Genomic DNA, 14,353 nt, shown 5'->3' with positions numbered 1-14,353 from the left:
GTGTTATATTTTAGCTCTTCTTTTATCTGATTTACAAAGGGAAAATAAGGCAGGAAAAGAAGCCTAAATAGTCTTACAAATGCTTGCATCTGTTTTATATCTAGTTAATACAACTGATGATTCAGTCACTGAGACCATGTAGGAACATGGCCTATTTGCATGGACCACACAGAAAAATATACTTGCAGCTCTAAACTGACTAAAATTACTGGCTAAATATAACTGGCTCTATACTGGCTAAACTTGAGGCCAGACTCTATAAACATAGCAGCAAGCTTAAAAATAAACTATTAGAGGAGCAAAGGGCAAAAATTGTGCAAGTCCTTTTACCTCCTGAAGTGCTGTGGACAAGTCAACATCCAAAATAAACAGAAGAGGCAATGGTGCACAGTTAGCGTTAATCATGTTGTGCTAAGAATCTATTTAAACTGAAAAGGTTTATTTTACATTATATTAGTTCCTCATTTTGGAAATGGAAGCTTAACTGCTCTCACTCTAGTAGTTTCCTGTATTGAGAAGCTAAGGCACAAATAGAAGACTTCAGACAGTGCTACATGTGGTATTTTGATTATTATCTTCTGCCCTTTTGAGGCACAGTTGGAGCTCTGGATTTGCTAAAGCTGGGTGAGCACACATGGAGCTCTCCTTAGAACTGATGTGGTTTAATAAAAAAAGGATGTCCCATACAATTGTTAGCAGGGGACCTATCTGAAAAAACTCTAGATAATGGGAGAAGACGGGGAGAAGATTTTCAGGACAAAGGCACCACCATGACTGAAAATGTCTATTAAACCATTAAAATGAAGCACTGTCCATTTAAAATGTATCTTGCACTGAGCTATTAGAAAGAGATCACTGTATAAATATACTCATAAAAGCAAAGAACAAAACTACTGTAAACTCTTGGATGCTTGGACTTTTACCCAGCAAAACTACTGGTCTAATCAGCGTTACGAATGGGAGTTTATTGAAAAGATATGCTAGACTGGCTAAGTAGTACTGAGTTTAATTGTTTCTCAGACAAAACTGACTAGATTTTACTAAAAAAGTTCAGAATACTAGAAGGGATAGTTGAAATAAACAGGTAACTAATTTCATTATGTCTGCCATAAGAAGTAAATCCCAATCTTTACTGTTGCAGGTTTTATTAGGCAGGTACTCAGTTTCTTTAGTCCTTTTGCCTGCTGCTATTCTATCTGTTTTGGATGCTTATATAGTGCCCATCACAGCTGTATCTAACAACCTGCAATGTTTCCTGCAGAAGACTTATAAATAAGGGAGAAGTGTAACACTTAGGGCCAAATTCAAATAGCTTTGGGAGCCTCGCCTTTGACTTCAAGCGGCTTTGTATCAGGCATTTATATCCATTCCTTCCTTGCTTCTCTACATCTCCTGACTCTTAAATACTTTTTCTGCAGAATAGAGGAGTCACTAGATAATTTTCAGAAGGAAACAGGTGGAGGAGCAGAGATGGAAACATCTATACAGTCACTTTTTTCTCTCTTCATGGACTCTCTGCAGCCTCTTCCTCAGCTTCGCTCTTTTCATCTCCCTACACTACGTGGAGAAAATTGGTCCAGGTTGCTAGCAGTGCCACTGCCATAAAATAGCTGTGCTATCAGTGCTACCCTTTTTGCCTCCTCTTCCTTCCAGGTGCTACTTATAGACAGTGCAAGCCTAGAAGAAATATAGGAGACTGACCCCAGCTAAATGTGATGAATGTAGAAGGTGAGCAGATAATGTTGGTGCTCTGTCCCTGCCTTTTTGGGTTTTTCCTATTTCACAGACAAGCTCTTTGGCAGTAATGGGACAGACAAGTCACATTTTGTTCACTTCTTTAAATAGTCATCTCTCTTGATTGCATTCTTTCCCAAAAAACTCTACTAATTATATTCCCTGTGCACATCTCCAGGCTTCACATTTTCCCTTTTGTGTCTACTTGCACTGAAATCAATTGGGATCGTTCTACTGACTTCAGTGAGACATTAGAGTGGGTCCATTGGGACCCTGTTTCCCTTTCTCTTATTTTATATTTTACACATCACCACAACGTCCTAGTCACAAAAAAGGAGGAAATGGGGGGAAAAAACCAGATTCCTAATGAACAACTTATGAAATAGGAGTAAGAAAACCGACAGGCAACATTTGTTTACTTCTGAAATTTTGTAGGACTTTAAAAGAATCACTCCATCTTAGAAGTGCATGTCATTATGACAGTGATGCCATTAGATTCCTGCAGGTTCTTAAATACTTGTTTATTTCTGTTTCTAAAAACTGGGTCTGGGAACATAGCTATGCTGGCCAAACTCAGAATTTATTAGAGTACCAGGAGAGAGACACAAATTGTGTTCTCTCATGGAGGATTTCCTTTGGTTACTTCCCATTGTGGCTTTTCTTTTATATTAAAGGAGCTATTTCAGACCTACAGCACATTTTTGCCTTTTGTGTAATGGATGAATAACAGTCTCCATATAATGACACTGAAAGTACATGGTCAGATCAATAAGTTTCATGCTATAATTATTGATGATGAATGTATATTTTTCATCCTTCACTTCTCCCTTAACAATTAACACATTGTCCATAAAACTTTCAGTTTTCTTTATGTCAAAATGTGCAAAATTGCATTATGAAAAAGTAGATTTATCATATCCTTTGTGAAGCCTATGTAACATACTATTTTGCTAGATTTGTTGCTTTTTTTAACTGCTGTATTCTACTTCCCACAGAAAAGCATTTTCTACTTGTCAGTTCAAGTTTCATCACAAACTACATTACAACTTTAGCCTTTCTTAAATTAAATAAAAACTCCTTGGAAGGAGGCAGAACTGGGTCAGACATCCACAAAATAGTGTGTGTTTTATACACCTTTGGGCAGTTTTCAAATGCATGTGATGCACACATTGTTAACTTGTTCTTTGAGTAGGTTGAGCACATTAGTCATTAGAATTGTCAATTTGGCAAGGTTAAATTCCAAATTTTCTTGGGTTTATTTTTCTCAAATTATTTTAGAAGTTTCTGTCTTTGTTGAAAAACCTGAGTCCGCTCTTTAGCTGATATAAAGCAGCATAGCTGACTTGACATCGCTTTAGCAAGTCTAACGTACACCAAATGGAAGAGAGTAGGATTTGCATTAGTGGGGGCCAAACTTTTTGGCTGCCTTTTTCCCCAAGCACCACTCTGATACCCTCCCCACCCCATCTGCTGTTGTGCTTGCTGTTTCCTGCCCTGTGCACCCTGCCTGAACTGCTGTGCTGCTTCCTGCCTTATCTACTACTATGCTGCATGTCCCCTCCCTGCTCTGTTGCATACCATGCACAGACTTGTGGCAAGTATGCCACAGATTGGTTACCCCTGATTTACACTATGGTACTTTGTACCTACTTGCAAAGACATTTATAAAAAGATTGCATTTATACAATCTTGAGATGGAAAAATACCTGATTGGATCATGCAGCTTGTTTTCCTCCCAAGGAAAACTTCTCTCGCACATTGTATTTTAGTAATATTTGGCCAGTTTAATTTATAAGTCCTAAGTGTTTAGACTCCTATTATTTTCCTTGGGAGATTATTAACAAAATATTTTGTAAAGGAAAATTATGGAACAGTAGATTATCACATCATAGTAAACAGTTGTGGAGAAAACACTGTTTATTTACTTTGGCTTACCTCATCAGAGCCAGATCCAAAAATCAGCAGGTCAAAAGGTATTGCAGCAACCATGTCAATTAGGAACCAGCCTTTGAAATAGTGAATTGCTATTCTTGCTGGGTCACTTACCACTTCTTCATTCTGGTTTACATATGTTGTTCTGAAGTTTATTAAAATGTCAATGATAAACATAATATCCACAATTAAGTCTACCACATTCAGTGGGCTGCAAGAATATCCACACTCCTGTCTCTTCTGTTCCTCACTGTCATTCAGAAGGAAAGCTGCAGAGTAAGGGGTGAATATGGCGGTATATATTACCAGCAACAAAATGAGCCAATCCCAGACTGCTTTGAAAGGACTGTAGTGCAATATAGTGAACTTGTTGATGCGAGGTGTTTGGAGTTTGTATTCTGGTAGGACATCTGCTCCTAAGGATAGAACCTAAAACAAGAAACAGAAAATATAAATGGTTAACTAATTATAACATAACATCTGTAAGTTGTTTTTTTTTAAGATATAGAAAATATAATGAAGTACTTAAGTTGTGTTGTATAATTTGTATGAAGAGGCTTGGACACCAGGGGTCTTCCTACAGTCAAAATTTCTGAGAAGATGATGGTTTCCATTGAGTTTCAGTAACTCCACTGAAAATTTTGCGTACACAAAAACTGGAGGATCAGTTCCTTAAATTCTGATTCTGCAAACACTTGCATGTCTGAATAAATGTATGTCTATGTCTTGTGAGGTGGTGTGGTCAAAAGATCTGCATAATCATAGAACTCGTTATTTTTTCCCTTGGTTCACACCATGGAAACTTTTTTATCAGCTTTTTTATCAGCCTGTACAAAGACTCTCCCCGCAACATGGATGGGATATATAAGTATGCCACGAGGGGCTTGAGTTGTATGGGAAACTTTGCACTTACTTTCACTCCATGGATGAATATTACCATGTTTGTACTTATTGTACAACAAAGGCTGGTATGGCAGAATTATTTCAGAGATGTAACATGCCACAGTTTTGCTACAATACTATACTACAATACTATACAATACAATACTATCAATGTCTAAAAATACCTTGCATTCATTTACAAACATGGCTGTAGTTCTGTTGAAAAGCTGATTTCATTTGGTGTACTTGTCTAAATTAGACTTTGAAATTTATTTTAAGGGAATTATAATGTTTATATGAATTTCCAGATTAACAGACCTGGTGGCTGAAGTCTTTGATTTCTGCAAAGGAAAGTTTAGTGTGGAGCATTAATATAAGCCTCCCCTCATTGCACCTCTACTGGCATGAAGAAAACAACTTTTAAGAAGAAGAAGGTAAAATAATTTTTCATCTCTATTCAGTCCCTACTCTGTTTTACTGAGGTTGCCAACGGTGATGCTAATTATCATCAGCTGTACTGTAAGCACTTATTCAATTCCTACAGGATTCAGGCCAGCACTTCATCTTACACAAGCCAATGAACAGCCATCAGATGGTAATAACTTTCAGTTACTACCCACTTGGGCAAATCTGAAGCAGTGACAAAAACAAGAAGAAATCTCCATGCATTCCCTTCATCAATGACCTTTCTTTATTCCCCAGCTATCTGTAGAATAATATTTATTACATGTCTAGAAATCAAATCTTAAAAAGTACTCATTTTAAAATAAAAACACAGGTGGAATTAAATCCTGGGACTGGGGAGTAAGACCCTTCAATCAACACTAGGGACTTTCATTTTCTTTCGGTTTTGAAATAAAAATGTAAGATTTGAACTTTCAGTTTTAGCTGCTCTAAGATTAAAGTGTGGCTCCTTCCTCCCAAATATAGTCCTTTAAATCATGTTTGTATATCCATTTGTGTTTAACTCTCCAGTGGTGTTTTATAACATTCAGGATCCTTTGTGTCGTGGAACTAGTTTTTCAGTAAGAACTTGCTGTGAAAATATTGCAAGAATACCAAAATTAATAACCCAACTACCGCTCTGAAAAGTAGAGCAGAGAATGATGAAGCCATCCAAAACATTATATAACACCTTCAAGCAGCCATTAAGCATTGTGTGTGGTCATGGTAGAGGTTGTTTATTTATTATTTATATTTTAGTTAGGATTTGCACTTAACTAATGGGGCCAGCTGTACTTTTGTATTTTAGAAACATTTGTTGATAGCAAGCTGAATTGGAGTCGTTGCAGTTTCTGAAGCAGTCCTAGCCATCTCAGATCCTCAGCATTTTATTTGATGAGACCTTATACCTCTTTTCCTTATGTCTGAGTGGGTGCACCAACATGTGTGCTTTAATGTGCAGTAGCCTATTTTACTGTGCATGAGATAAAGTGTCATGTCAAAAATCATGCTGATACACTAATGTGCAGTGAAAATAGGTTACTGCACATGAAGCATCACTAAAAAAGGGTTTGCTTTCACTACTGTGCTTTAGGGCAGCCTAATGAGCATTTATTTAGTACTGTACCTCATATTAGAGGTACTAAATTTAATGTGCAGGAGCAAAAGTGCATTAATGAACATGTAGGTATGCCCAGTCTGTGTATTCAGGGGCTGTGTCTACACGAGATGCTGGCTGTGCAGTAGCTCATTCCTACTGTACACCAGTATCACGTGGCACAAAATGAGACATGACATTACTACATAGCAGTTACAAGCTACTGCTCAGTCAGCATCATCAAAAAGCCGTTTGGTGATGCTCAGTAATACCGGTTACTGTACAGTCATTTAGTACTTGCATACACAAGTACAGTAACAACTGCACAGTCAGCATCTTGTGTAGACCCAGCTAGGGGGACTTCCTTCATAAAGAGAGGACTAATGTTTCCTCAGGTATCCATCCAGAATTTTGAGAAGCTTTACATTTTCCTAAGGATTAACATGCTAATAAAATTCATCACATGGGAAAAAAATGTTTAATAAAACTCTTCCACTAATTAAATTTGCTTGGATACTGAGACAAGAAATTACTTTTCAAAAGACTGCTTTATACTATGAGCACCAAGTCTACTCCAACTTATATTAAGTCTATCATGCTTGCAAAGTGTTAAATATCTCTGCTGAAATCTTCACGTAACAGACTATAGAGGAGACAACACTACTTTCCTAGATATTTATGGTAGACTACTTAATGAGAGCACACATCTATTTAGTTAAAATCACACACAGTGGAAAGACATTTCTTTTTTAACATACTTTTATGGCTGTCATTATGAAACTTTGATGAAATGCTATTTCACACTGTGGTGGAAGGTAAGGGCAAGTAAGCAATAATGTATGTGGTTAAAGTGACAAAATCCACCCAGGTGTCAACTGATATATTTTGCCAGCAGTAATAGTGCAAAAGATCCTTTTGATTTGGAAACAGACGTTTTATGAATTTTTGAGCACTTACACTTAGCACTTCTCCACTTAGCTAAGAACCCTAGTTCTGACATACAACTTCTCCCACATCTTTCTTTCCATCCCATTCACAGCTGATCATTTCCTGATGTAAATTAGGATAGTTACATTGATTCAGATGAACCTAGGGCAACTTACATAAGTTGAAAAACTTGCCTAACATATTTAGAGTTGTTTAATACATCCTCATTATGTACTTCTTTCTGAGTCATCTTCACTTTTTACCTGCTCCCTTTGGATTAAGATAATTGGTTATTCTGAAATCCCATTTCAATGTGAAATACATTAAACAAATGCATCAAATCTGGGGACATATTTCTTAAATGACTTTACCCTAGTAATAAGCAGTCAGGTTCTGGATAATATCACTGAAATAATGGGAGCCTATCATAGCAATAGAGCCTAACCTTATCCTTCTTTGCGCTCTCTGGTAGTTGCATTTAGTCTTCTTGACATAATACAGTAGTCACGCTGGGAGTTAAAATGTATTTAGGCAGAGTGCTAGTTTGTGAGTAATAGCAAATTCAGTTAGGCAAAAGCAAAGCAGACAATCATCTAGGTTGCCGTAACATAAGGGATTTCAAAAAAGAAAGGACATATTATCTTAGACTTCACTATTTAAAACATGATCGAATTTCTGGTGAAGGAACTCTAAGAGACAGATTCCCCAGGAATGAGTTGTCTCTCTTTGCAGAATTCTAAGGTCTGTTTCCTCAGGAAAAACCTCAATATGATTGGGAAGTCCCAATATTTGCTGTCCAAGAAATTCCTGAGCAGGAGCAGTGACTTCCAGTGAAGAACCAGGAGATATACTAAAAAGCTGTGTGTGCAGATACCACATAGCAGGTTTACACCTGACAGTTTATCTTCCGTAGACACCTTACCCTCATGTGGTGATCTTCTCAGAAAAACATTAAGCTCTTTTTGTAGGAATATTATGAACTATATGATTCTTTTGATACATGGTTTCCTTCCTCCTAGAGGAAGGAAATTGGTATGCCTAAAGCACTAGGTGCAAAGCCAGATTGTCTGGGAATTTCACTCCAGCCTCTGCCTCTGTAGTAGACTCCCACCGTTGTGTCTCCTGTGCTGTGTTCCCCACAGATTTTAACCCAGAGGGTCTCCAGTTGTCCACCCTGGTCACCAACATCAGCTTGCAGGGACGTGTAGCTTTCCTTAACATAGAGAGCTACACCCCCGCCCCTTTTATCTACTCGATCCCTCCTATACAAGGTATAGCCATCTATACCTGTGGTCCAGTCATGGGTGGAGTCCCACCGGTCTCTGTTATCCCTATGATGTCATAATTATTTGTGTTAAGCAGGAGGACGAGCTCCTCCTGCTTATTCCCCAAGCGCCTGGCATTTGTGTACAGGCAGGTAAGTGTCCCCTTGGGGGCTCTTGCCTTGCCCACAGATGGTACCAGGGCTGGGGCAGGGGTGGGCTCCCTAAAGTGCCTTGGCCTGCTGGCTTTGCAAGGGTTGCTCAGCACACTTCTTTCAGGCATAGGTATTTTTTTTATACTGAGATTTCCTGGTGTCAAAAAACCCCACTGCACTGAGAATTAGCAGTGTGGCAAATGCCTGCATGTGCAGTGTGTATGGTTTGTGGTACTGCAGATAGGTCTGCAGCCCCACAAACTGCATGTGTGCACTCATCTGGACATGACCCTTGAGAGTATTTAACAACCTTTGCAGCAGCTGGATTTTAGCCACCATGGTCTTCCTGCTTTATTTGTGGCAGGTTAGGATATATGGCTTATGGTTGTGTCTGGGTTGACTGCATAGTTTTGCTAATCGGGAAGACAATGGATTTGTACAGGATGATTTGGATAGGGATGATCCTGCTTCAAGAAAGTGGTTGGGCTAGACCTCTGAAGGCTCCTTCCAACTCTACTTTTCTGTGATTTCTATGATACTAATGCAGCAAAATTCAAAATATGTGAACCTCTGACTATGCCTGTGTGTGCTGACACAATCACTGAAATAACTGCGACAGGATCAAACGTGTGGAGGTCTCAAATCAACACTGTGCCCAGGGCATCCAGAGCCTCCAAAAATCTCTAAGATGGCCCTGTTTTACAGTACAATTTAAGAAAGACACAAGTGCCTATGGTTAAAAAAAGAAAAGGAATAGTAGGGAAATCGAAGGACTGTAATAGTGAAATAATAAATCATAAACCATCTACCCTGAATATCATAATGAAACATTAAAATATATATATTTAAGGTATTGCTTAGGTTTGTAATAGCTACATATTCTAACACTGTATGAAAGGCATGATACTGCCAGTTTTTATTGTCAAGGTCTATTTTATTCAAAGCAGGTGCAAAAGTATGATAAGTGCAAAGTCTAATAATTTAGCTATTCATGATGGTGCTTCAGTACATCTAATTATGGAGTGTGTGTCTACATAAGCTTGTCATTACAGTGAATATATACTGAAGGTTTTTTCCATTAGAAATGTATGGTACATTGCTGCAATTAATGTGCAACCGTAAAACTGTATGCTGTAAAATATGGCACGTACAAAAAATGGTCTATGGTTTCTTATGTATTGACAGGCTACTTGCTGGTCAAAATTATTGCACATCTGCAAACTTAACCTTCATTAATGAATTTTACCTTTAAGACTCCTGTGCTTATCAGGATGACAGGGACTTTAGTTAATAAAATAAATAGATAAAATTTTCATAGATGTAAAATGCATCTCATTATGGAACCTGGTATTTATCACTTTCAGCCTATATTAAGAGTATACTAAAAATTATATATCTTTTCATACTTTTAATATTGTTGTTACTTTTGCCACAGCAGAAATAAAAATAAAAGCAATACTAAAAATCCCACCCCTTAAGTAGCATTTTTCATCTGCAAAGGACTTTATAAGTATTTAACGGGCTCACAAAGCAACACTGAGTCAGACAAGCATAACTATTATGCCCTGTTTCCAAAGGGAAAAAATGGGTCAAATAATTTATGTGACTTGCCCAGGAGTTAATGTCAAGTCAGAGTTAGAACTGAGGAGTTCTTTCCTCTCGTGTTCAGATAAGAAATATATAGTGAAATATATACTTAAAAATAAGCCATAACTGTATAGTGTTTATCTGGCATAGTGCTTATCTGTTTTTCTATCTAGTTTCCCTCAATACAATCAGATGTATAGTATGGATTATAGTCACCACTGAGCCCCGGTCCCTACTGATCATGACAATCACTGTGCTCCTCAAACACTTAGTTGATTTTAAAAATATAGTCCTCATAAATAATGGAAGAAAGGACTACTTGACTCAATGTTTGTTAGTTTTCTGTCACTATCATCGTGGGGTATACTCTATAAAATGAAAAATATTCCATCACTAAAGTCCTGGTCAGGGGCATACCTAGCAAGGTTTGCACCCTGGGCAAAGCCCTGCTAGGCAATCAGGGGGGAAGAGAGTTTCCACTGAGCACTGGAGGGGAGGTGATGAGAGCAGGGTGGGTGGAGGTGGAGTGGGTCTTACCTACCCTGCAGAATTGAAAGGGCCTCAGGTGTCCCAGCACCTGGCTACTCCTACTACAACAGCAACATGGAGCTGCTGCTGTGGTCACAGCAAGGACTCCCTAAAAACTACCATTTTGACACCCCTCTGATTTGGCAGCAGGGGGTGATAGCAGTCCTTGTAAATCCAGTCCCAGTCATCAGTGATATAGCTATGTTAACGCACGGCCCTGACATTAAGATGGATGATCTTTCATGTGTGTTTGAGAGAGGGAAACTCCAGTGACAAGAAAGTTTGCAACCTATCACCTGTTTTACTATTGAGAGATTTAGAGTCTAAAGAAAATGTAAGTATTCTTACTGGAAAACTAAAGCCAGCAGATGCGAAACAAAGACTATTAAGGTGGCACACTTCTAAAAAATATTACTGACTACAAAACATAATTATCTGGGTGGGCAATGGAGACAAGTTATTATTATAAATGGGCAAAATGAAGATGCAGAATGAAATTTGCAGGAAATACTGGCTTTCAGGTTGTTTTTTATCAAAATATAAAACTGAACATTGAACATCTTCAGCTGAAAGCTGAGTTAAGCTGTTCTCATTACATAACAGTAAAGATCAGAGAGTGGCATAACTATTAAAATGCTAAATTTTTATGCTATTTTTTTAAGTAAGCAAGAGGTTACATATGAATGTTCACATCAATTATTTTTCATTTGCGCCAAAGAGACTGCGTCTACATGAGATGCTGACTGTGCAGTTGTTTCTGCACAGTCATTTAGTACTTGCAAATACAAGTACTAAACGACTGTGTAGTAACCAGAATAACTGCACAGTAGTGTCACCAAATGGCTTTTAGGTGACTCTTGACTGCGCAGTACCTTGTTACTATTGTGCAGTAGCACCATGTCACGCTTTGTGCCACGCGATGCTACTGCTGCGCAGCCAGCATCTTGTGTAGACACAGCCAGAGTAATCTGATTTCCTCTATGTCCTGTTATGTTTTATTTCCACAAGCTTCTAAGCATTTCATATATTAGAAATTCAAACAGACGGCTGAAGTACTTGATGAAATGCTTCGTAAACAGCCTTTTCTGAAGGAGAAACTATTGGAAAATCACACAGGGAAAATGGTTCAGTAAAGCACACTAAAATTGGTATCTTTTTTTGACTCTCTCACTTAACCCAATGTGCTTGGAACCCAGCCACTCCCTATAGTTGCAGTCATCATCCCTCACTAGCTAGATCTGTAACCCTAGCTCTTCTTTTTAACGTGCGGTTTTGAGCTAATTTTCAGATCATTATTAATAATGCCAACAGCAATAATAGAGAAAATCATTATGTGAAAAAAACCCTGAAGCATCCATAGAATCTAAGATTATGTTCCTGTAATTATCAAGTCCCATGAATCATTAATGTACAGTTCAAATGCCTTTACCCCTCTCAAAGACAAAATAACATTTTTCCAAGTTTAAAAGGAAGGATGGTTTTGTATTGACAATTTCATTGGATGTACAATTTCAAAGCTCTACAGAACTTTCCTTCTGAGAGGTAACCTCTCCCTACCTCTCAGTTCTCCTGTGTACTGTCTCCACTGAAGATATCAAATTATATCAAGGACAATTTTTTTCCTTTTTGTCTCTATTCAGAATATCACTACGAAGCCTCTGTGGCCAGAACTGCATAAGGAAATGCCTGAATCCAGCATCCACCAGCTGAAAATATATGATATTTTAAAGTACTGCCAACCAAAACTGAAACCAAGAGTGCATAGAGATGTTCAGGAGGTTAGATTGGATCAAGTGAAAAAGGACCACCCAATCTAACCTAGTTTGCCCAGGTGTGGACCTTACACTTAGATCCCTAGTTAAGTCAGTCTAAGTCTTGAACTGTAAAGTTGTTACTTGAAGATTAGATCAGTTAAAAAATGGCTGGCTCAATCTAACTTTAGTTAACCTGAGAGGTGCACTAAATTAGATTGGGCATGGTTAGACCAATCTATCTGGAAGTCTGTACAGATTCAGAGTGCAGCCCCAGGGCTAGGAAAGCCCAGCCATGCCCCAGCCCTAGGGGTGCACTTTTCCTACTCTGTCCCCCACCACTGGGGTATTTTTAGCACCATCCCCCAGTGCCAGATGGACAACTCCCCTGTGGACCAGCTACCCTTGCCCTGCCCTGCCCTACAAGCCTGCCAACTCCTCCTACTTCCTAAGCCGCAAACCACAACTGGTGCCACTTTACTAGCATTCTTTGGTGCTGGGAGCTGAATTGAAGTAAGTTAGAGTGGGGCTAGGGATGGGCAGGACTGAGAGGGATTGGTCTGTTGGGAGTTTATTCATTTGAGGGTGGTGTTAGAAATGCACAGCCCAAGGCTCCTCTCCCCCATCCTCCTGACTCTTCTCATGCTAATTACAGAAACTGGAATTTAACTGTATGGCCTTGGAGTATAAACTTTTGAACTCTTGTGATTTTGAGCATGCTTAATGAGCTGTTGCATATTCACCTCTCCGCCCTGTATACTCAAATAGCTAATTATACTATACATGCAATGTATGTAATGATGTAACTACATGTATGTTTGTATGAAACGGAAGTAGGCTGCAAGAATTCCTGTGTCTACACACGTGCCCAGATGAGAGAAGATAAATTCCTCTTGCAAACACAATTAGTTCGCCAGAGGTGATTTGAGCTTCAAAGTTCCACTCTCTGACCTTTGTTTGCAAACAAATACATCCTTTTGTGCCGACTGATGTCTGTGTGTCTGTGATCTCAGCGCGCCTCCAGGGAAATGAACCGCCTTTGTGCAACAATTTGCCGAGCCAGTCAGGAGCTCTTTGGACCACCCCGGGACCCAGTGACAGGATCGTCCCTGCCGTCACGGGGAATGCGCACTGACCCGCCTTTTTGGGCTCGCCCAGGGAGTTTGAGACATGAGTCGGGGTACCCGGGAGGTTAAAGGCTACCTGTGCAAAATTCTTGGTTTCTGAGGATGCCAGACACACATTCCAACATTCTGATCGAGATCTCTAGGATACCTGAGTATACGAATCCCCTTGCCCAATTTGGTTTCTGGATCCAGGGACAAAGAGACTTGTTCAATTTGGTTTTGTTCCGAGGATTCTTTTGGCCTGGTATTTGGTATTTTTGCGGACAGTCCTGGCTTGGATCCTTTAGTGAGTGCTTTCTGGTATTTGGTGTGCGTTGGGCGCACTCTTGTGGGCATTAAAATGGGTGCGGGTAGCTCCCGTGTAGAAAGCTCAAGTACTCCTCTGGGTTGTGTTTTACAGAACTTTAGCAAATTTACAAAGCAGGCAGATTATGGGGTGAAGATGAAAAAGGATGATTTAATTAAGTTTTGTCAACTTGAGTAGCCAACATTCGGGGTCCACTGGACCCCAAAAGGATCCTTTGTAGTAAAAGAAGTGATAGCTATCCATGAAATAGTTATGCAGAATGAACACTGGGATCAGTTCCCTTACATAGACTGTTGGCCACCTTGGATTAAGAAATGCTTAGTAAAGTCTCATGTGATGGTTGTTAAAGGAAAGACCCGAGGAGGACCGCCTGTAATCCCTGAATCTAATGGGGGGGGAGGGATCCTGAATTGGCCGAGTATGGGGCTCGCTCTCCGGTCACCCTGACAAGTAGCGAGGATAAATCAGACACCTCCTCAGGACCCAGTCCTTCTGCACCACCACTCCCTCCCTCAGGGGAACCACCACCGGCGTATCAAATTATACCTAATGATTCAGAGTGAGTGCCTCAGCCAAGTGCCCCATCTGAATCAGGGAATAAGGGCTATAATTTGCGCAAGA

The 14,353-nt window shown here is 39.4% G+C and overlaps 1 protein-coding gene across 1 annotated transcript in view; it reads right to left on the bottom strand.

Annotated features, from left to right (window-relative positions):
* Window positions 1-14,353, bottom strand: part of KCNH7 (potassium voltage-gated channel subfamily H member 7) — a 384,158-nt gene that overhangs the window by 83,609 nt on the left and 286,196 nt on the right. Inside the window, exon 7 of the mRNA XM_019554564.1 lies at window positions 3,670-4,095. Coding sequence (XP_019410109.1) covers window positions 3,670-4,095 — 426 coding nt within the window. The remainder of the gene's footprint in view (window positions 1-3,669; window positions 4,096-14,353) is intronic.

The sequence above is a fragment of the Crocodylus porosus genome, unplaced genomic scaffold (assembly GCF_001723895.1).
Source record: "Crocodylus porosus isolate Cpor-Errol unplaced genomic scaffold, CroPor_comp1, whole genome shotgun sequence".
Taxonomy (NCBI): domain Eukaryota; kingdom Metazoa; phylum Chordata; order Crocodylia; family Crocodylidae; genus Crocodylus; species Crocodylus porosus.
This window is presented reverse-complemented; position numbering and strand designations above follow the sequence as displayed.